The following is a 25,296-nucleotide window of genomic DNA, read 5'->3' as shown; positions in this document are numbered from 1 at the left end:
TCCCGCTGGTGGGCGGGGCGTCGTTGGGTTGCTTGTGTGGGGAGATACTGACGGCCCGGTTCTTCAGTGGCCCGTCTGCACGGAGAGTTATGTTATTCGTCGGGAGCCTTTTCCTTTCGAGTGGGATGGACAGAGGATTTGATCCAGAAAACGGGGTTCATCCCCAAATCGCCCTTTCTCGGCAGGATCAGGGGCATCTAAGGGGACGATTCTGATCGGGATTTTTCCATGTAATGCACTTCCGATCTCTTAGGCTCCAACTCTCTCAATTCTAGTTCAAAGTATCTACAGAGAACCAGTTGAAGAAGATTTCTTTGTTATTTATTCCTATTTAATATTTCTTTGATATTATTTTATGTACAAAAAGAGCCGTTTAGAAAATAGGATTCTTCTTGTAGTTGTGCCATATCCGTCATCGGACATTGGCGATCCAGAAAATAGCATACGCAAGACCAATAGAATAGTGTTACTCAATATTTAGTATTCACATTAATGTATGAATACAATTTCTTTGGAAATGATTCAACACATTGGAGGTGGGGGAGTTGTGGATTTTTATTAGCAAACCTTTTATCTTTCTAAGGTTTCTAACATTCTGTTTTAGTGATGTTTGTTACTTTTCTTTTGAATTTCATTTTAATAATTTTGTATGCCACCCAAAGTCATTATGTCTGTATTGGGCAGCCATATAAATATTTTAGATAAATAATTTGTCTTTACAAAATGAGGCATACTTTGCCTAGCCATCGAGGGTTTGCAGTTATTAGTCCAGTACATAACTAATTTACTAAACGTTACAATAATGATACATTTCAACCCTGTAAGTCAGATTCCTTAAATCCAAAAATTCATTTTACTATCTCTTATAGCTGCATCCCTTAATAATAATAAATATTGGGATCGGAATATGCTTTATTGGCCAAGTTTAACTAGACACATGAGGAATTTGTCTCAGATGCATAAACTCTCAGTATACATACCAATATCAAAGGGATGTCATGGTTCATAAATCATAGGATGCAATCATAAATCAAAATATACTAATAGAAAAAGGTAGTAGGGAAGGTAAGATTAGAAGAATAACAATAGAGCCCTACCACATGGATAGATATTATTTAGGCATAAGACTATGGGAGTTTTAGATGTTTAGCAGAGTGATGGGGGAAAAGCTACCTTTGTGTCTAGTTGTTTTGGCATGCAATGCCCTATAGCAGCATCCTAAGGGGCGAAGTTCAAACAGCTTATGTCCATGATGTGAGGGATCTGTAGATATTTTCTCAGCCCCCTTTCTGGCTCATGCAGTATGCTGGTCCTCAATAGAAAGCAGGCTAGATGCACTTGTTTTTTATACAGTCCTAACTACCCTTTGAAATCTGTATCTGTCCTGTTTAGTTGTTGTGTCAAACCAAATAGTTATTGAAATACAAATGACACTCAATAATTTTTCTGTAGAACTGTATCAGCAGATCCTTGGGCAATCTGAGGTTTTTGAGTTGACGCAAGAAAAACATTCTTTGTTGTGCCTTTTTAATGATAGTCCTGTGTTAGGTGTCCATTTCAAGTCCTGGCAGAATTTAGCACCCATAAACTTGAAGGTCTCTACGATTAATAATGTGTTTCTTGATATCCTATGGTAGAATAGAGCTTCTCCTAAAATCTACTATCATCTCTAGTTTAAAACGTGTTCAGCTCCAGATTGTTTTGACTGCATCACAGGGCCAGTGGTTCAACCTCACTTTTGTATGCATCATCATCGACTGGAATAAGACCAATGACTGTTTTATTATCTGCAAACTACTTTTAACAGAGGAATCCTTGAAGATGCATTCATTGGTATATAAAGAAAAAAATAATGGAGAGAGCACATAGCCTTGGTGGGCTCCGGTGTTAATTGAACGGGTATTCAATGTGATTTTACCTAGCTTCACCTGCTACTTCCTACAAGTGTGGTCAAGCACAGCTAGTTGCATCAGTTTAAAGAGAAGGGTTTATGGAATTATGTTATTGAATGCGGAGCTGAAGATGAGTAAAGAATGACATGATTGTATTATGCATTCATTACTTTAGACAGAATGTATGATAATGCAAATGTTTATTCTGTATGAATATAGCTTCACTACTTGCTGAATACAACTATAAGAGTATATAATGGGGGAAATGTGATAATAAATGGAATGCTTAGGAGTGGTGCTGAGAATAAGATGATATTGCCTTGGTTGTTTATTGTACTGATCCTTATAAATGGGTCAATATATAAGGAATGCTTATGGTGATTTGAGAGGTGTGTCAGTTGGTGATATAAATGTATATGTTCTTATGTATGCTGATAAACATATACATTTGGCTTATTGATCATGTGACCATGGGAATGCTGCAATAGTCTAAAGTGAAAAACAATAATAAGTCACTTTTTCAGTGATGTTGTAATTTCAAACAGTCATTAAATAAATTGTTTTAAGTTAAAAATTACCTGTAAAAAAGAGTAGGCTACATTGTGCCTTCAAGTAAGTTTTCACTCTTGACAAGTGCCATGGCTGGAGTTTTTTTAGCAGCATTTTTAAAGTAGTTTGCCAGTTCCTTCCTAAGATTGAGAGAGAAAGTGATTGGCCCAATGTTACCAGCACTGGAACTCAAGACTAGCTTCTAGTCTACTGCCTTAATCACATCATAAAAATAAATTGAATGCTATGCAAATTGGGTATTTAAGAGGGTATTTAATAAGAGATTGAGTTGAGATTGAATGAATGTGGATTAATTATAGGAGTGTGTGACCAGTAGAAAAATATCTTAAGATAGTTTGGTGATATAAAATAAAGAGCAAACAAGCTAAGAGAAAGGTGAAGAGCAAGAAAACATTGGTTGGATAAACTTGATGAGATTCTGAAAAAGATAAAGGTACAATAGTTCAAAAACCAGAAGGATATCTATAAAACAAAAATGGGTTGCAAAGATAGAAAGATAAGAGAGAAATATTGTGTTGGTATGAGCTAGTTTTGTTTTGTTTTGTTTGTTTTATTTGGATTTATATGCCGCCCTTCTCCAAAAGGACTCAGGGCGGCGTACAACATTAAAAGACACACATCCCAAAAGTTTTTTTAAAAAATTAAATCCATATCCCCAAAAAACCAAACCGAATTTAAAAGACATATATATATAGTTTTATATAGGTTTCCTTAGGACATTAATTTATTTAAGATACTATTTCTTATACATTTTTATTTGTTCTGCATGATGTCGCTTACCTTGCAATTTCCTGATGTGTGTATATGTAGGATTTTTTTCTTTCTTGTATTCTCCCACAAGCACAGGATCTACCTTTTTTCATATTAACACAAGTGTTGATTCATTAGTTGCAACAGTAATTTATTTTATTTTATTTCATCACGCATGTATTAGATAACATATATAAGTATAAACATGATTTTGGATGCATGAAATGGATTGACTGGCTTGTCACCTGAGCCTGACACATGACTAAATAATGAAGATGTTTGATGTAGTTTTGGAAACTGAATCATGCATTTTCTGCAGTTATATATATATATTTATCTCCCAAACATCAGACTAGTAAACCAGACTTTATTTTTACAAGCCAAAGCAAATTAAAATAACTTCCACATCCTGGCTAGGGTTTATAGAAACTGAAGGATTGCACATCTGCAAGGGCATTGGGTGTGGAGTCTAATCTGAGCAATAAAAATAATGTGCTGTACATCAATACCTCTGTCAAATATCTATTTTTTCAGATGTGTTAAAAAAAGCACCATAATTAATTAATATTGTCAAATGGACCAACCATTTGATTCATATAAGGCCATTTATGTTGTTCAAAATAAATAGCATTCCTTAAATGCATTCAGATTAGGTACATTATTTCTACTACAGGTTAAATGTCTATGGAAATTCTCAATCATCCAGACCAGGGATGTCAAACTGGTGACCCATGGGCAAGATGTGTCACATGCAGGCCATGGCCACCCCAGTTCCTCGAAGGGGAAAAATATTGTCATACTTCACATGATGGCAACGTGACGCCGCGAGTTTGACACCTGTGATCCAGGCCATTGTTGTCCCAAAGGTGTTTTTCCAAAAGGCAACCGGATTTCCTTGATTTTTTTCTTCAAGGAAACTTCTTCAACGTCTTGGATGAAGAGCAAAAAGTTTTCAAGGAAAAAAAACAAGGAAGTCCAGTTGCCTTTTGGAAAAGCACCTTTGGATCTACTTCAGGCTGCTTTTTCCTGCTGTGCTGAAGCCATCTTTTAATGAATTAATTTTTATACTGCCCATTTCCTCTACAATTTGACTCTGGGTGGCTATATAGAGTCCATAGATGTCAATTGCAATTAGAGCCACAGAATTTTCTTATCATGCTGACAGGAGTAAGCAGTAAAAATTCTAGCTGGAAGACTTTTTGTTTTGTAAAGCCAGTGACTTATAGCTGCTTTACAATAGTTAGGAGGAATATTAGTTCTCTCTTTTCTTTAGTTATAAACCATGAATTCCAACAAACAAATGTTTGCTCTTTTATTTTTTCTATTCACTTTTCCTCTTGTCTTGGGTTCTTTTAGACAAATGCTGAGATCAGTCTCTGTCGTTTTCAAATTGAAACTAGAAGAATTTATTGTGAATTTTTTTCAAGAGCACAACAGCTATAGATTTCATGGAATTATGCTTTCTAAAATCTTTTGGAGTTCATACTTACTCTCAATAATTTAAATCAGGGATGAGGAAACAATGGCTCTTTTGTGATTTGACTTCAATTCCCAGAATTCTGGGTGTTGAAGTCTGCAAGTCATATAAAGACGCCAGCGTCCCCACGTGTGGTCTAAATAATTAAAATAGCCCACCTAAATCGAGAACTTTTCTTTGTATTTTGAGATGTTTATGCATTCATGATCCTTGTGGAATTCATTTCCATTCATACAGCTTTCATTTGAATTAAAGAGAAGTTTATCAGTGAGACCCATAACTTTTGACCACATTAGAAAGCATGCAGAATAATCCTCAGATTTGTTTATGGCAAGTTACCAGTCCAGAATTGCTTCATCTCCATAAAATGGCAACTACTGTTGCAGGCAACAGTTAATCTATGCTGTACAGCAAACAAGCCTGGCCATACAACTAGCAAGTGTTTCTGCACCAAAGAGCTCCATTTTTTAAAATTCAGATAGCCGTTTCTGAAGTACATTGGAGCTGTGTGTGCATGCTGTTTTGTCCAGATATCTCTAGCATAGCTGAATTCAGTTGTACTACCAATTGTGTATACTGAGTGATCCAAGCTGTGTGTGTATCCTAAACTGTCACCAAATGCCTTTAAAAGGAAATATGAAACTTTAAGCTGGCCTGGCTCAACACAGAAGTTTCTGGGTTATCCCAGTTGTACTCTTCCGTGCAGCTGTTTCCCATCGAGCCCCTGTTACATATTCACTGATATTCACAGAATGGGTGGTTTTTCCATTATCAGTTTTGTACAGAATATTTGTTCCCCTCCTCCCTCTAGATTCCAGAGAAATCTTGCTAAGAAATCCCTGCCCTCCCACCACCTAGTAAGCAACAGAGGCTGTTGCACTTTAGATTTTTGCATTCCTCTGTGAGGGAGTGAGCGAACGCTCAAACTCTGCCTGTGCTCACATGCTAAAGCTGTTGCCTCCTCTCCAAGTATTTTAATCATTGTAGAAAAAAAAGGGGTGGGTCGACAAGGCATTTGGCAAGAGCGTCCTTTCCTTCAGTTGAGGTGGAGTCAACCAATGGCCTCAGAGCCTGGAAAATTTTGCAGGACAGTTTCCCCTGACAGCTTTGCAAGGATTGTATCATTTCAATTGAAGCATAAATCCACACGCTCAGCTCTTGGCTTCTGTCTGGTCTCCCGGAACTGAGAGATCTCAGTTTCAGCCTTCACTTCTCTGTCTTGTCACTGCAGTGTCAAGCTTCTCCAGATTTTCCCAGTCAGAACTCTTAAGTGACCATGGCAGACACCACCCTCCATATCGTCGAGCAGCCAACTGCATCTGAGGCTTCGGAGGAGCCAGCTGCTGAAGAACCCATTAAATCTGACCAGATCAATGGTGTTATGGTGCTTACTCTTTTGGACAAGATTATTGGGGCTGTGGATCAGATTCAGCTGACCCAGACTCAATTGGAAGAGAGACAGCAAGAAATGGATGGTGTAGTAGCCAGTATCCAGGGAGAACTGGCTAAGCTCACCAAAGCCCACACCACCACCAGCAATACAGTCAACAAGATGTTGGAGAAAGTCCGTAAGGTCAGTGTTAATGTGAAAACTGTCCGACAAAATCTGGAGAAACAAGCTGGACAAATCAAGAAGTTAGAATCCAATGAGACGGAATTGCTGAAGCGTAGGAACTTTAAAGTCATGATCTACCAGGTAAGATGCCATTTAATCTCATCTGTTTACTTTTTTATAGTTGGCCTTTAAAGGTGCCAAAACATTGCCTCTTTCTTTTTTTGCACCTTTAAAAGTTATCCCATGTCTGAAAAATCGAAGAGGAAAATGTTATATGTATTTCATTGCCCAAGATTTTGCTAAGATTCCAAAATTGCCCTGCATGCCCATTTAAACCATGGAGGAATTTGATCAAGATCAGAGAGGGAGAAATTTAGTTGTTTTATAAGGGAACCAACCTGTCTCATTAAAAGTTACAGAATTGGAAATCTTTTTTCAAGTTTCTCAAATATTCACATTAACTTTTTTTGGGGAAAGAAATCCCTATGCCTTCATTGCCACTTTGCAGAGAAGTTGTGTTGCAGAGAATACCATATAAACTGTAATTTTTGAGGATGGTAACAAGCATAAGGTTATGTTTCCTGATGTAATATTATTTTGTTCCTGTCTAAAGAATGTCCTAACATTCTTTGTCACTTTGGTGAAAAGCAGCTTTGTTCTGTATTGTAGTCCCCCCCTCACACACGCAATTCTCCCTCTTATTTCCTGGCCAGTTAAATTTGTTAATATCAAACAAACAAACAAATGTAGTTCCAAGCCAGTCTTCCTTTTCTCTGGTGGTCTAAGCTTTTATGGTCTGTATAAAGAAAAACAAGATTAAGTCATACTATTGTGACAAACTTTTTTTAAAAAATCAGCTGAGCTTCTTTTCTAAGTATGAAATGTGCAAAATATGGTTGCATTTTTACTACCACAACGTGCAAGGAGATCAGGTTATATCTGTTTGAAGAATCCAGCAAATACCTGACTGATATAACCTACTGATTCATGTCTTGAGCATTCTCAATTATATCATGTCTCAAAGGCAGGAATACTCCAGATTATTTATATGAACACAAATCAACACAGTTAAAAACTATTCTTAATTGGAAGTCACTGAAATTGAATTTCAGGGCTCACCGGGTTTAAAAAAAGAGAAAGTAAAAGGAAGAAGGAATAAAAACATTTTAAAGTCAATCTATATCATCATTACTTTACAAGTGTTAATGTTTGCCCCCTCCCCTAAAATTATTGCAAAATTATCTTGGATTGCTATAGAACAGCTTGATTTTGAAAAAAATGTCATACTATGCAATATAATCTTTCCAGGTTTTATAGATTTGTTTTTTTGCTTGGGATACACAATTTTGAAATAGGCATAGCATACTCATTATGTTAATGAATCTGATAGTGGCTGTGCTAGAAGTTAGACTGCAAGTTCTTAAATCAAACCAAAGCACTCCCTAAGAGATGGCATTAAAGCAATTAATGTTCAGCATTACATCTGAAATATGAGACTAATAGAAATGATCACCTGCAATTTGGAGACATTCTTAGATGGGTTATTTTAAAAATCCCCTATATAAATGCATATAAAGTATAATTTAATATCTAATCAAGAATTAAGTGTGTAGATTTTGTGTAATTATTTGTGCATAGGTTCCATTTGAAAGTGGAACACCATGAGTTGAAGTCCCGCCTTAGCCATGAAAGCCAGCTGGGTGAATTTGGGCCAATCAGTCTCAGCCCAACCCACCTCACAAGGTTGTTGTTGTGGAGAAAATAAAAGGAAGGTATGTTGGATATGTGCGCCACCTTGATTTATTTGTAAAAATAATAAAGGTGGGTTATAAATAAATAGAAAAATAAAAATAAAATAACCTTTATTTTTCCCAATCCCTTAAGCTTTATTTATTACAATGAATATAAGAGTTATAAGAGTAAATGAGAATAGGATAATGACTTTTGTATGCTACAAAACACAGTAGAACCAATGATTAAACTGTAATTATTTCAGAGTGAATAGAGAGCTGGCAGGTTAAAGATAATTGCAGAATTAACTTTGCCACATAGATTCATCATAGCGCAAGAATCACAATTGACCATATGGGTGATGGGAAAAGCTGCTGATTGATATTTTCTAGAACTTTGTTTTTTTGCAACACAACTTTTCTCTCCATACAAAGAAAGAAGGATAGGTTTGCTTTCAAAGAGGGTTTTTTTTTTTTAAAAAAAAAATCAACCTCAGTCTCTGCTGTTGCTTTGGATGCTTCTCGCCCTGCCTGACACAGTGTGTTTTGTTTCAGAATAGCTCTGGCAGTGATTGCTATTTGGGCTGGGGATTAGGCCGTGCTGCTAACATACTAATGTTCTCTGAATTGTAGCTATAGGGCTAGCACCATTCTGAATATGTTCCCAACCAAACAAGTTTGCAACCTAACATGATTTGAACATTTAAGAGGAAGTTAGTAATATGTGTATACATGGGGCAAAATTGAATTGTGGCAAAGCAGGGTTGATGCCTTACTTTTGGAAGAAATATACTGTTGAACACATCAGAGGCAGCATTTTTGTTAGAAGTTATTAAAGCAGTTGTTTCTATAGGTGTAATCCTCTGAATATCCTAGAGTGTACTTCTGTTATTGCTTCAAGCAAATAAACAGGAGCTCACGGGGCTTAAATGGGACCTGGTATTTTCAAAATAGAAGGCAACTCCTATTCCATCTCCACTGAGGTAGAAATACTAGAGGTTTTTATTTTATTGTCTTCTCTTGACATATATAGAATTGCAGTCATATGTAGGGCAAAATATTTATTTAGTGCAAAAATAATCAAAACTTGCCTATACAGGTAGTCCTAGTTCAGTGACCACAGTTGGGATCAGCAACTCAGTTGTTAAGTGAAGTGGTGGTTAAGTAAAACTGTGACTGTGCTTTACAGGCACTAAACGAGGACTGCCTGTGCAACATTATCTGAAGCCAGTCATAAAAATGGAGCTGGACATCTATTGGCTTGATGCAAAAATAGTTAAGACAACCATACTTTTACTAGTTGTGCAGAAGAAGGAATTTGAATCATTAATGTATTTTACACATAATTTTAGTTTCCCCTCTCATGTTCTCCCTTCTTTACCCGTTTATACAATAATCAACTAGGTTTGCCACTCTGTAATGTTTTGAAAGGAGCTTTGTTCATTACGGCTCACTGAACAGCCATGATAAAAGTATTTGCTTTGCTAATAACAATTTGCCTAAGTTTTATGTGTTTTCAAGTGTGCATTGAAATATTTAAGAATGTGCAGAGAATTTGACATTTAATATATGAATCATTTCTTTTCAAAAATAGGGTGTGGCAGTTTTTCTGGAAACAATTTTATAATTGCATTCATCCAACTTATTCAACGAGGTTAATTATTAATCTAACATCTGCATTTGCACAACATGCTGAATTTAAAATGCTTAAATGTCAATTGATGGAAGGAGAGAATTTTTTTAGCCTTTTTATTATCATCTAGTAATCATATTAATTTTATGCACCTCAGATTTCATAGCCTCACCTTAGCATTTGATGCAAATTTATATTCTCAGATTAATTCTAAATTAATCACATTGTGTAATTACATTTTATGAGTACCTCTGTTACATCCTAAGAATGGTGTTTTCTTTCTTCTTTTGGTGGCCGAGAGCAGTTATGTGGTACTCCAAACTTTCCAAATACTTGTAGCATTTTTCCAGATTAATTAATAACTTTTTGTTTGCATAGTTCTATATAGCATTTTGTTTCTCCTTAATTTTTATTCTTCCTTGATTGTGGGGGCAAATCTCTAAGCATTTTTCAAAGTAGTGTTGAAACTCATTAATTTTGCTCACCATGGTCTTGCCAGATTTTAATTTTGCACATGGTATTTAGAAATATTTTACTATTTTAAAAAGTAGGCAAAAAAATTCTCTAAAGTAAAGATGAAATATAGATAGTAATAAAAAATAGTTGTTTCTGCAGGAATTTCCAGAGGGATCCATTCTCTTGATTATCAGAGTTGCCATTCTAATGTCACTTGTTCAACCATGCAAATATCGGCATCTAGCACATTTCTCTCTTCCAAGGGAACAAAAATGATTAAATGCAAAAAACACTGGACTCTTCCATGTTCCGTTTCATGTTGTTCCACGAATCCACATACTGATGCTATTGTACTATACTTTGAATTATCAGTTTTTTAAATTTGCCAATATTTTTACCCATCTAGTCATACTACAAGAGAAGCCAACATTAATTTTCTTACAGGTATGAAAAGCAAAAGTAAAAGAGAATCCATAAGAACCTAGTGCTAAATCCAGTGCCCAAAGGAAACACCTAGTACAGAATTATTATCTCCTTGCCCCCTTTTGGATTTCCCAAGTACTGATACTCAAAGTCAGTGTTGTAGACTTAGCCATTTTGATTAAGCCCAAACCACATGAAGTTCTATTAGTATGCAAGTGCATAGTCATAAAGACTAGCATGAATGTACTGTAGCATAGCAGCCTCTTTATAAGAAGAACAGTTGAATTTTCCTTGAATCCTGCAGGCAGATTTTGACAAATGACATTTTGCCCTTCAGCATGAAAAAAACCCAATTAGAATACACAAATCCCTATAAGGCCATGGTTGTGTCTTCCCTTGAGAGGCAGCTGTGGGATTATTCTCTTCTGTCTATTTTCAGTATCATTCATGGCGTTGATGTTGAAGTTTCCCAAGAGATGCTTGGAAAATTTAGCTCGATGCAGCATCTCACAAAAATCATTGGCTTCATGCAAAATATTTTCAAGGTTAGCTTCTTCCCCTAGCTCTTAAAAATGCATAATGCATTGTCTGTAGAGTCTAATTTAGAGTAAAACATACTGGTGGTTTATTAATAAATTGCTACTTCTCTTGCTATTGTTTTAAAGCAACCATGACTGAAAAAATGGCCTTGTTGGAATGTAGTTTGCATTGTTGAAGTAGACTGAGTCCCCAGTGATTAATTACTTCATAGGATAGGAGATGAACTAAAGGAAACATCTTTTCCCAATAGTGCTCAGCATAAGATAGTGGGGGCGGGGGGGGGCTGACCGAGAAGCCGCTTGTGTTGGACTAAAGGCTCTTTGAAGAAAGTTTATACAATGCCATGTATGTCAAATTGTGCTGTTTAAATCAGAAAACCCCAAATAACCAACCGTACTTGTGGATGCCACAAAACTGAATGCAGCAGAGTTGGAGGAAATTGTATCACATGCTTACAAAAAATGTTGTTGGTCTCATACTATGATTTGGTAGTGACAGTGAAAATACTTGATACCACAACTCATGAAAATAAACTTTGATACAATTTACCTTTTATGCATTCATCCAGCACTGCAAATTTGGTTTCATGGAGGCAGCGTTTGCTCCTGCTGTTGAAATACAGTGCATTTCAGGTCACTGTCACAGTCTTTATGGAATACACGGAATTAGATCATATTATTTGTTTAATTTTATACATCCAAGGATTCCAACAGTTCTGGATGGCTTACAAAATTATATTAAATAATGCAAAAATTAATAATGTAAAAATACATGGTCTAAGAAGCATGCATGAAAAGGCTTTTGCTCAAACAATCAAATGCCCTCAGCTGACTTTGATTCAAGAATCATACTATAAAATTCTATAATGTTTTTTTCTGAACAAATATATAGACTTCATAGGCATTGCAGAAACAAAGGCAAATATTGTCTATCCCAAAATTACAGACATCTGACATCTCATTATCCTAAATCTTAAATTTGTTTTGCATATGCTGCCAGCTAAAATTGATTTTTCATCCTACATGTTAGCAATTAGGTGTGTCTCAGTGTATTCCAGTAACTCTTTGAAAAAAGGGATAAAACAATTATATTGTTTTCACATCAACTTCTGGATTATTCAAAACATTATTTTTCTTTATTGCTATTATACTATAGTGAGATTGTCAGGGGAAGATTTCACCCTGAACTAATGAGGCTTAGACCGGCGGCTTTTCCAAACAGGCATATTCTTCAAGAAGCGAAAAATAAATAAAACCCGATAACATGTTCTGATGAAAACAAACTTTAATACAAAAATAACAAAATAGAAATAAAACAAATCTATCTAATTGTTACATTTTGGCAAGAGTAAATGTTGTCCGCCTTCTTGAAGACGAACAAAGATCAAAAGGGAAGAAGTCTCTGGTATGTGTGATGTATATAAACATGTTAAGCATGCGCAATAAATCATTGCTGATAAAGCTTATGACCTGTGCAGTAACTCTTTCAGTTCAGCTAGCAAACAAATTAACGCAGTGACAGAGATAATGAGAATTAATAATAAGATTATCTTGTGCCTATAATTGTATTGTATGTATGTGAGATGGAGAGATAAGAAAGCATGGAAGAAAATTGCCAATCTTAAAATGAATCATTTGGGAAAGCTTTGAAAATATTTACAAAAACTTAATCCAAATACAATTAAAAATTCTTTGTTACAAAAATAAATGAACTCTACCTACATTCATGTACAACATTCTGGAGTTAATTCACAATTTGGCATCTTTCTACAAGACAGAACAAAGTCCAAAGCAGCAGACGTTTCTTTTGTTGATTTTGTTTCATGTTCAGGAAGGAAGAGCAAGCTAAACATTTAGAATGAACAATCTCTAGATATTTAGATTATACTTTAAGGCAAGTAGGGTGGATATTGGTGCATGTTTCCATTCCCTCTTCTGCACGCTGTGTCCAGTTAAAGACAACGTCAGGAAGGAAGAAGCTTTGAAATAAACCAGCTGGCCTGTTTATATTAAAAGTTAAGAGGATTATATATTAAAAATATTTTTTTCACCGAGAAATCTGAGTTATTTTTAAGATATACGGTAAGCTGTGAATATGTCATTAGTAAACATAACCTTTGGTCTTAATGTATGTTAACCTACGATAAGATTGTTGACAAGGGGGAAATGACATAGTTTAACATGTTCTGAGGCTGGAGTTCTTTGGAGTCTCTGGATACAACTATTCCAGGGAGAGACTTCAGGGAACCTTCAGTGAACTAATCCATCACAGAGACTCATCCTTCAGGTTGTCCATCACAACCATCAATGAGCCCAGGGAAAAACATAGAAGAGATGGAAAGTTAGTATCCTTTCTCTTTTAAGAAATTCTGCTTTTCATGTACAAGTGGACCTTCTTGAGTAATATAGTTTCTGACATAAAAACTTACATCAGATGCCAAACTTTGATGGAACAAATTATTTTATTTTACTTATTCAATAGTATACAAATTTCTTCACTAGGCAAATAAAATATGGTAACATTTTATTTGTTTTCTTAGATATGGTAGATAACAACTATCGTACCCAACAAGTTCTCTGTATTGTACAGTATGTAGGACTATTCAATCCAACTCCAGATTAACAATTAAAAAGGGGAAAGAGTAGATCCCCTAAAATTACTCATCATGAGCTAGCATCTGGATAGCTAATGGAGTTATATTATAAACCGGTTCTGCACAACCTTTTTGAAAACTCAAATTCATTGCTGCCAAAGATTGCCACTGCTACTATTACTTTGAAAAACACAATTTTCCATTGCTGTCGTCATACTGCTCCACCAAACAACTGATTGGCATATCAACTATCCCTTTGTGACCCATGTTTATTGTCATTTACTTAATTGTGATATTTATAGGGCTGCAGATTTCACAAGAGTGTGACTTCACAAGAGTGTGAATGTTGTAAACTATAGGAGTCTTTGCAACTCAGATGTTATATAACAAGGACAGTCAATCTTTTTTTTTGCTCATGACTCCCTACTGAGCCTCATTTACCTCTTTGACACCCTGCCCCTGGACATGCCTGGAAATAGGACTTGGCCTATTGAAGAGGGATATGGCCCACATTGAGAACCATTGGTATATTAAATTTAAAAATAAAAAAATCAAATGGACCTCTACATATAAATTATAATTGACAGGTATGCAGTGTTGGATTTGAAATATCTAAAGGTAGAATGGAGTTACTTAAATTCTGCCTGTATAAATGATGGGGCATGACTGACTTGAATCATCACAATATCTGTGCACGATTCCTGATCTTTTGTGATGAGCAACAATACTTTCCAGGCAAACAAAAGAGTGGATATAGGCTAGAAATACATAACACATGTAAAAGTAGGGAAAAGCTATCATTTTGGGGAGAATTATTGCCAGATTGCTATAGGTGCCTTTGCTTGTGCATCATCCTTGCTGCCATTGCACTGACTTAACCTGTGCCTAGTGGCTATGCTTATAAAGAAACCTTTGGCTCCATCAATACTGCCCACTGATACTCATTTTCCTCACTGTAGCCCGAGATGATCCATGGTGCGCCCAGTGAAACTTCACCGGAGAGTGTGCCCCTTGACCTTTCAGAAGACAGCGAACCTTATGACCTTTCTGGAGAGATTTTGCCTTCTGGCCCTTTAGCAGAAACAGTGCCATGGCATCAGCTGGCACAGAATGAAAACGGAGGCAGCAGCTTTGAGTCAGAGAAGGCCAAGCCATCTGCGGATTAAACTGAGCCCTTTCTTCTCAGCTTCTGAAACCTCTGCCCCTACATTTTAGCTGCTGACTGCCTCACTGAAGTCTGTAGCCCTGACCTATTGCTTGTAAAGCAGTTTTGGGTCAGTTTAGTGGCTTTAGCTTTTGTTACACCTTTTTGCTATGTTTGCTAGTAGCTCTAGAGGATGGAGGAGAAAAGTATAGCAGTCCACTTTAGTGCTCATTTAGTCCTGATGCCATTTATAGATAAGACTACAACCTTTTACCTTGACCTCAATCAAGAACCCAATGTCATGGGTCGTTATACAATCAAGAGAGACTAAAGAGATAGTTATCTAACAAGAAGGATTAGAACTTCCTCTCCCTTCCTGCTAAAATTTGACTAAACTTTGCCAGATAGATAGACACACAGACACAGTCATAGACACGCCTGCCCGCCCGTCCGCGCGCGCACACACACTGTTAATACTTTGTTCATTTCATAGTACAATTTTCCCCAATCTTATTTTCTTTGGACATTTTGGATCTAACTCCCACTATCTCTAAGCAGGGCCAAGGTCCCTGGCACAAAATTTAGCATGTCTCAAAAGGCCAGCAAATTATTCCTTATTTAATAATTCATTGTCGTTTTATTGCCCCAAAAGGAAAGAAATGTGGATAAAGTTTTTCTTCCTTTTATGCCCAACTAACTTGGCTGACTCTGGCTTAGCTAGAAGAGGACTGTCATTTACTAATATTCCTTAGACAAGCATATAAATTTGGGCTGGTCATATTTTAGTACATAATGTAGATAATGCTACATCTTTCACTCAGACAATAATTAAGATATTAAATCATGACACTTTGCTATCTTCTATGATTTTCAAATTGAACTGCTTATGGCTGCTAATAATAGAGATACCATCTTCTGTTAATTTACTAAGCCCCTAAATAATTATTGTTCCCTTTCATTTACATGAACCTCTGTTGCTGAATATTTATTTATTTATTTATTTGAGTTTCAGCCTTTGTTCATATTTTAATAGCGTTCCTACTTATTGCCACAAGCAGCTTAGCAACTTGTGGCATTAGCTATCCTTGGACAATGCCTGAGAATATCTAGCAGCATTGATGCCTCAGTATCTGCCTGGCATTTCTTTCCTAACAAATAGTGAAAAGACCCATGGAGTGAATGCTGCATCACATCAAGCCACTAAGCTCTGGAACTTTGCTTTGGATTGTCTTTGCTGTCATGCAGACAATTCTATCCTGGCATAGGTCACATCATGGCAAAAGTTTTGTTTTTGAAACAGAGCACCAAGCATGGAAGAGGTCCGATAAATAGAAATAAGCTTTTTTGAATTTGGGTGTAGTTGGTAGAAATAAAGACCTAAAGAATCGGACAGAGAGCCATTTTGTTATTTAGCATGCATTTTATTATCCTAATGCGTTCTGATTCATTATTTTGGATCTTTGCTGCTTCACGCATGCCGCACGCATGCACTCGCCCATCACTTCTGCAGCCCAGTTCTGAACAGGCCACAACCTGGCACTGGGCTGCAGACCAGGGGTTGGAGACGCCTCTTCTAGATGTTGCTTGGATATCTCATCTTACATAAGTCAGAGTTGATTTATTTATTCATTCATTTTATATATCATAATTATTCGGTTACCTTGTCTCACAAAGTTGGGTGACTTAAAATTAAAAAAATGTGCAGACGGCATATTTTTCACAATATTTTCATAAAGAATTTGAGGATCAGCTTATTATGGGCTTGTGTGTAAGTATATACAATATCTTAATATAGTCATATCCCAGCATAATAGAATCTTCATTAGGGTTTTTCTTTTCATTTAAGAGCCACTCCATTCACAAGATACTGTATGTTTAATATAAAGGACATTTCTAGAAAAGTTCCTTTGCACAAACATCATACGCATATACACTCATAACATACATTGCTTTAGGTATTACAAGAATATTTGTCCCTTTAAGAATAGGATCCATGGCATACTCAGTAGTCAAAATTTGTACAAGATTATTTGTGGCTTATTGAACAAAGAAAAAAATTATTACACCATGTTATACAAGGCAACCTTTTCAATCCCTCAAATAATGAATAAAATATACTGAAAATATTATACAGTTGTCAGATCTTAATTTTTAAATGATTTTTGTCATCTTGTATGTCTGGGTGATTGCCTCACAGCTCTTCAGTGCATTGTACTAGGCCAGTGGTGGGCAACCTTTTTTTTCAACTGAGCCAAATCTCGCCAAAACCACGATTGAAATTTATTTTGAGAGCCACATTTTTAAAACTGAAAATACATAGGATGGTACACTGTTTTTAGTTTCAATAAACTCTGGCATTTGAAGCACGCAAGTCTTAAAGCTGTCAAGTTGCAAGACCCTCGCACCCCTAACCCTTTAGAAAAAAAAACCCAGGGGTCTTCAAACCTGACAGCTTGAAGACTTGTGGACTTCAACTCCCAGAATTCTGAGAATTGAAGTCCACCAAGGGCATCAATCATATTAGCCCAGGGATCTGCAAAATTGGCTCTTAAGACTGGTGGACTTCAACTCCCAGAATTCTGAGAATTGAAGTCCACCAGTCTTAAAACAGCCAACTTTGCAGACCTCTGTGTTAGCCCAAAGCCTGGCGCTGGGCGGACCTTGCTCCCCCATTGGTGGAGCCCCAAGAAGCGAGGAGGGAGAAAAAGAGACGGAGGCCAAGGAGCTTCCCTCCGCCCCCTCACAGCAAAAATCTAACCGGGGAGCCGGGCGGGCAATAGCAAATTAGCCGATCATGCACGCAGCTACTGCCCGCCCGGCTCCCCGGTTAGATTTTTGCTGGGAGGGGGCGGGGGGGAAGCTCCTTAGCCTCCGTTTCTTTTTCTGCCTCCTCACTTCTCGTCCCCGCCCGACTTCAGGATCCTCCCTAATCATTGTGGGTCGAAAAGAAAAAAGGGAAAGGGGCGCTTGTTTTGAAGTGCCCGAGAGGAGGGAGGGGAGCGGGCGCCCGGCACACAGAAGAGCCGCATTAAAATGTGTAAAGAGCCACATGTGGCTCGCGAGCCGCGGCTTGCCGACCACTGTACTAGGCCATGATTTGTTTACCAAGCTATAATGAGTATTTTAATACTTTTTTCTAAGCTTATACTATGATAAATTGCAATGGCTAGGATTGCAGAGTATACCAAAGCAAATTAAATGAACCACTTTATTGATTAGTCCAATGTGGGCACCTGGCTATTGTAGCTTTTCTAGCTTTTTCTTGATTAATGTGCAAACTTAGTCATGGTACTTTGTAATCATGATTTAAGATTTAATGTGATCCAGAACACTACTTCCTTTTGCTTAGATTGTTGCATAATGTCATGCATAATTTTAGTGTTAGAATAAAAATGATAGCAATAATAATAATCCACCAAATACGTCTCCTGTTAAATCTCTTGAAGACCCCCAAACCTTGCCATGGAACACATATTACATACATATATTACACTATTTTGTAATTTTCCACATAACTATTTCTATCATCAACTTAAAATTATTCATTTAGTGACCATTCAAAGTTATAACAGCAATGATTTATGACAATAGCACTTAGGCTTATATACAGCTTTACAGCCCTCTCTAAGTGGTTTACAGAGTTAGCATATGCCTCCAACAATCTGGGTCCTCATTTTACCAACCTCGGAAGGCTGAATCGACCTTGAGCTGGTTAGGTTCGAACGCCTGGCAGTGAGCAGAGTTATCCTGCAATATTGCATTCTAACCATATCAGCATCCTCTCGGTCACATGATCAAAATTCAGACTTTTGGCAATCAGCATATACTAACAATGGATGCAGCATCTTGTGGTCATGTGATTGTCATTTGTGACCTTTCAAGCCAACTTCCAATAAGCAAAGTCAATTGTAGTGATTCACTTAACAATGACAAAAAGATGATAAAATTGGGCATGTCTCATTTAACAATCACCTTGCTTAGCAACAGAAATTCTGGTCCCAATTGTGAGCATAAATTGATCTGTAGTGTGATTTATTTATTTATTTGCTTTTTTTTTAAAACATGCTGCAAAATTTTGTAAGGCAAAGCAAAGAACTGGTGTTAAAATTGTTTCAGGGTTTGAGTTGTTTGGTTTTTTGTAAGGCAGAACTTTCTTGGGACATAAACTATGTTAGCCTTTAACTAAGTTCTTAGATAACTTAAATAGAACTGGGGATGCTTTTACTTGAAGTTGATATAGATGATTACTATACATGTTTTTGGCACTTTTGTGATGGCAATGAATCTAGTTATTTTTACTTTGATAAACCATGTTTTGTCATAACATCCAAACACTGTTACTGATTAAAGTTCTTAACTTACCATGTTGAATAAACACAGTTAAACGCTAAACTCTTATGTGAATTGTGCAATTGTAGAAATAAGTGAATTTAGTCAGGTATATATTTTTTATTTATGGCATTGCATAGTATGAAAAGCCAGTCAATACTGGTTTATTCAGTAAAAATGGCTAAGCAAACCAAGTTGTAGCAAACTGGGCAACTGCAATCTTCAGTGCAAGCAAATCCCTGGCTCAGATTGACTTGAATGGAAACATAAAGCAAGTTATCCTCAGCAAAATGGTACCACTCTGACCTTAACCAGATTTATGATTGGCAGTTTCACAAAACAGAGCTCTTTGCAGTATAGCGATCTTAATGAAATGGAAATAAGGTGGTATTCTACTTGATGTGAACTTTTTGAAGACTTGAGGGCCTTGCCTTGAATTCTCCATTCCATGAGATAAAGGAATGAATGGTCTTATGTATGCTGTTTCAGGACAGTTCATCTTAGTAAACCAAAGATTTCCTGGACTAAAGCTACAAAATTAAATTTTTATTTTTCTTATATTGTACCAGTACGTACCTCCACAAGCTTGGAATTCTATCCACCCAGCCACACCCTTGCTGAAAGAGGAATGTAGACAAAATTATTTTTATTTTTCAGGTTGTATATGGAAGGGCCTTTGCTGGCTCATATGCTTCAAATTCCTTCCTTCATCCCTCCCTGCACTAAATGAATATGCAAGATTGCCAGAAAGAACAGGGAGAATTTGGAATTAAATACTTTGTTATAGCCAAAAATAAAGGTTATATACCAGCCTGTGGAACTTCTAAATTCTTATTTGAGCATTTAACCTGTCTTTCCATATTCCAAACAATTTTACTGTTTTGATTAAGTTAATAAACACATGTATGTTACTGGTGATAAAATTTTGCCTATTTGCTTGAAGATTCTTTAATAAATTTTCAATCAAAAATACTGGTTTATTTCCAATCAGGAACTAATTTTGAATCCAATTTTGGGGATTTAAAAAGCAAGCTACCAATCAGCTTCCTTTGATTCATCTTTTCTTTTTCCTAACATGATGGAGTTTAGAAAATATGTAGATTTCATTTGCACAACCCCAGGCCAATCTCCAGATAAAAGAATAAAATGATGATATCTCTCAAAAAGTGTTTCTATTTCTTAAGATGGCGTCTCTCCCAGATCTACACACAGAGAATTATTTTAGCACGTAGTAAGATTAACTTTCTGTATGATTGTAAGCATACTGTATCTATTTTAAACAAGGTTTTCTTTTCCGCAGCCTTTGGAGAAGAGGTCTCTTGTTTTTCATTAGTAATATAAGGTATAATTGTGTTTCACTCTCCACTGAAAGTAAGGTAATTTTCTGAGAACGCCATTGGGCAATTGAGTATTGTTATTACTAGTGGTGGGTTTCAATTTATTTTACTACTGGTTCGCTGGTGTGCATGCGAAGAAGCGTCCATGTGGGTGAGCAGAGCCGCCCACTGCAGCCACTACCAGTTCGCCCGATCCAGGGCGAACCGGCAGAAACCCAATCCTGGTTATTACCTTTATGCGACAATTTGTGACATCATCAAACAAATAGAAGTGAATGGACTCAGATGGCCTCCTATAGTTCCATAAGCATTGGGTTGACATCCCATATATACTGAGTTTGCTTGGCTTTCCCTTACTTGTCCCCATCCCAGGGTATTAAATTGAGGAAGTTATTGCATGTTTGGCAACCTTTTTTTTTCTCCCTTTAATTCTATGAACATAAATCTAGAATCTATCCATTCATTTGCTCCCTTGATCTTTTTCCCCCCCTGCTTGTGGAAAATTGCTTTTGGAAAGAGAGTGGGAAGTTTCTCGATCACCACAATTTAGGTTTAGCAAGTGGAGGTATACAGAGCTGGCCTCTCTTATATTTGCAGAGCTGAGGATAAATTTATTCCAAACTTGTCTTTAGAAAGGAACATGCTTGATTAGATTGATCACAGTGTGCACATGTTTTCAAGAACATTGTCCATCTTGCCCCAAAGATTAAAACATGGCAACGCACAATTCTTAGTGTCTGGCAAATACTTTATTATTTGGAGCATCAAACAAACCCCTTTCCTTCCTCTGAAAGCATGCTTGATTAGATTGATCACAGTGTGCACATGTTTTCAAGAACATTGTCCATCTTGCCCCAAAGATTAAAACATGGCAACGCACAATTCTTAGTGTCTGGCAAATACTTTATTATTTGGAGCATCAAACATACTCCTTTCCTTCCTCTGAAAGCTGAATTAAATTGCTGCTGTTCTGCTCTCTAGGCCTCTACCACCCTCCGGTTGCATAATGCCCAGCCCTACCAGGCTAGGAACATCACTTGTCTTTGTGCTTGCTGGCCTTTTATATATGAAGAGGAGTGTTTATTATTAGTGTTGTAGCAACCAGGCAGTTGAGTGTACATATAAAGACCGCTGGATCAGTGATTCATTGCCTAGGAATGTGGACTTGGATGGAGGACACAGGGAGTGAGAAGGAGAAAAGCTGTTCTGTAGAATTGACAAGTTGGGAAGGGTAGCTGTGCAGCAGAGCAATTCTACATTGCTTCCTGCAGTTCCCAAAATGTATATTTGCCTTTTCTCAGTTGTGAAAAGCAAAAGGCCACAAAATAGAAATATATAAATATGAAATACGATTTGTATCTTCCAATCTAGGGTAGTATAAAAGTTAAAGTTAAAATGCATTTTTTTGGTTTAGCATGATGTATGATTCTACTGCTTTGTAGGCCCAAACAATCTATATCTTTGCTATCGTATAAGGATCTTGTTATGAAGTAAACATGATTTAGACTTGCCCACAACTGCACGTAGGCATTGACACAATCCTACCTATGCTATGAAGGGGTTGATGGATAAGCAGAAGTTGCAGTTCATTACAGATGGGTCGACGCCCACATCTCCCAAATCTCAACTACGTGTTGTGTGAAGAAGTGCATCTGGCATGTTGGGTTGGTTGATCCAACTTTCTATTGGAGGACAATTGGAATGCAGGCACATTCAAATGACAAAATGGAGTAGCTAAAGGATTTAAGTATAAATGCAGCAGCTATGCAACTGTCTCATAAGAAGTTCAGTTCAATGAAGGCTTTGTTGTACTCTAGGAACCCCTAGAAATAAAAGTAAAATTCTGTCCCTCCCATAGTAACGCACAGCATTTCTCTGCTGGGTATAGAAGAACAAGTCTTGTTTCTCTGGCAGCCACTTATTTTTTGTGTTGTTTGCAGAGGATAGATGGAGCTTTTTGTTTCACTCCTCTGTTGGAATCTCGTTGTTTAAATACAAGTCCAATGTATTACTAAGTTATTTTCATTTTATTTTAGCTGTGGAGATCTGCAGCTCCTTAGTAAGAAAATCAGTAATGGCAAAAATCATCTTGTCCAATAACTATTTAGTGTTTTACACCTTGGTTCACAGCTATCTGGAAATATTGGATATGTTGCAGATCTTTCTCTCAGGTCACCCAAGGTAACAAAGAGTCCTGATCCAAGCCCTATAAGGATTAGATATAAGTCTGCATATAATCTGATTCCCCTTGCTGTGCCCCTAGCCTTTAGTGACAGATACACAGAGGCTTATTCGCAAGGCACTCTAATAGTGATAGATGTTTCAAGCAGCAGATTGTTGTGCACAGAATTGCTCTGCTTAAATTCTGACCTCACCCTTCGCTATATAGGCCAGAATGATACTGAACAATTCAACTAAAATTTGAAACAGCAACAAAGAAAAAATTAGTGAGTAATGTTCACAATTGATACTAAAATCTGGTGGTCATACTGAAGAGGTCTTCCTTTACAATATAATTAATTTATTCAGAAATCAGACTTGAAAGATTTCAAAAATATTTCTTGGTGCTTATGTTTCCCTGGGATTTCTCCAGCTGCTTTAAGCTTTTTGTAACTTTCAACAAAAGTTCACATTTGTTATTATTCCTACAACTTCTTAAAAACAAAAGCTTCTATGTTCTGATTTTAAGGTTTCATTTTGCAACACAACTCCTTTACTAACACATTTAGCACTTTTACTTTTGCCTATGTTTTTTTTTAATTCATCCATCACTTTTGTTCTAAGATGCTTACAGGTATTTAAGTTGCATTAGATGTAATAAATTAATATCAGTGGCAATATGTTATTTCAGAAATTAGAATAAATCAAATGGGTACATGGCTACTAATAAGTGTTCTATGGCTAATTAATAAAATTGATTGGCTTACACAAAATAGAAACACTTTCACATGAGTTGTTTAGAGATAATCCTTGATTTACAATCAAATTATCAATCCAGTCATAAAGGATGACATCATTGACTGAATAGCTTAGCAACAGCAGTCATGGTTGCTGTTGTTAAATGAGGAATGTATGACTCATTAAGTGAGGACCTTGTGTATCTGCAATTTTCAATTTCCTGCCAACTTCCCCATTGACTTTGCTTGTGGGAAGCTGGAAAGGGACATTGGACATTCTGGTCATGTGACTGTGGGGGACACGTGACCATAGTTCATATGTCCCCACATGAACTACGAGGACCCATTGCAAATACCATTTGTTTATTTAATTGAGCAGTTGTTTAACATAACTCAAGGACTATCTGTATATTCCTGTGAAGCTAATCTTTCATTTTTGCCACCCTTTATCTAGTTTTTAAACTTAATTTTACCTAACGTCTATCTGATATATTTGAATTACAATTCCCTTGATTGCAACAGCATGGTCACTACAGTGTTTCCTAACCTGATGCTTCCAATTGTGTTGAATTCTAAAGCATTGACTTGGTGTAGGGGTTAAGGTTTTGGCTTAAAAAACAGGAGACTGTGAGTTGCAGGCTTCCCTTAAATATGAAAATCGTCTTGGTGACTTGGAGCCAATCATTCACTCTTAATTCATCTCATAGGATTGGTGTGTGTGTGTGTGTGTGTGTGTGTGTGTGTGTGTGTGTGTGTGTGTGTGTAGGGGAATAGGATGAAAAAGGAATATTGGTATATTTCCCTCCTTAAGGTACATATTTTAAAAAGGCAAGATAAAATCTTTAAAAAAAATAATTGGGATTGTGTTCTGATATTGACTGGGTTCCATAATGTGTGGTGTTACAGTTCCCTGCTGAAATATGGACCACCTGCAAGCAGAAGATCAACAAGTAAGACATGACCTACGTGCACCAATGGGGAGGGTGGGAATTCATCTCTTCTTGTACAAATGTTATGAAGCCAAGAAGAGATTGATAAGAATCAGAGCTATGCTGTCCGGATATGGCTAGCTTCCAGATATAGCTATGCAACTCTGAAGCAGGGGAAACTTTTGTTCAGGCATTAATTGTGCAGTTTCCCAGGGAAGGAAATGATTCCTGATGTTTCTGGCCAATGATGACTGGAGTCTCTGAGAGATGAAGAATTGCCCTTCCAGGTGTTGTTGTGAACAAAATGATAGACCTGCACCATGAAAGGGGTGGGGGGATATCCTGATTCCAAACAGCAACTCTTTCCCATCCAAAAAAGTCCAATTGTAAAGTCTGGATTACAGTTGCAACTTTATTACTTTTACAGATGTTTGGCCTAACAGATTCCAATAGGCTTTGAAATTCATCAAAGTAACATGTATGTAAATAACAAGAGACAAGGGTTTTCCCCCAAATACAAATCTAGCCAGAGTTGTATATTTTAATGCCTCACCCTTTAATATTTATCTATGCATTTGTATAAACATCTCTTGAATTGCTTGTACCTGTAGCCCAAATACAAAGTTTTGAATGCAGTAAGTGCAGATTATGAATTGGTAGCAGGGAAAAAGTGAAGATGTCCCGGTGTTTGGAAGCCGTACGGGTCTGGATGGGAGACAACAGACTCAGACTCAACCCCTCCAAGACAGAGTGGCTGTGGTTACCGGCCCCCCGGTTCAACCAGTGTATTCCATCGCTGGCCATCGGGGGCGAGCAGCTGGCCCCCGTGGAGCGGGCGCGCAATTTGGGCGTCCTCCTAGACGCCCGGCTGTCTATGGATGACCATGTGGCAGCCGTGGCGAGGGGAGCGTTCCACCAGGTTCGCCTGGTGCGCCAATTGCGCCCCCTATTGGACCGGGATGCCCTTCGCACAGTCACTCACGCGCTGGTGACGTCCCATCTGGACTACTGAATGCTCCCTACATGGGGCTCCCCTTGAGA

The 25,296-nt window shown here is 37.2% G+C and overlaps 1 protein-coding gene across 1 annotated transcript in view; it reads left to right on the top strand.

The window, feature by feature from the left end:
• The first annotated feature begins 5,702 nt into the window (after positions 1–5,702).
• Positions 5,703–25,296, top strand: part of CAVIN1 (caveolae associated protein 1) — a 29,740-nt gene continuing 10,146 nt past the window's right edge. The window contains exon 1 of the mRNA XM_081971170.1: positions 5,703–6,385. Within this exon, the coding sequence (XP_081827296.1) occupies positions 5,966–6,385 (420 nt within the window). The 5' untranslated portion in view covers positions 5,703–5,965. The remainder of the gene's footprint in view (positions 6,386–25,296) is intronic.

Source organism: Natrix helvetica, assembly GCF_964273705.1.
Source record: "Natrix helvetica genome assembly, chromosome: Z".
Taxonomy (NCBI): domain Eukaryota; kingdom Metazoa; phylum Chordata; class Lepidosauria; order Squamata; family Natricidae; genus Natrix; species Natrix helvetica.
The sequence above is the reverse complement of the archived record's forward strand: the minus strand, read 5'-3'. Positions and strand labels throughout refer to the sequence as shown.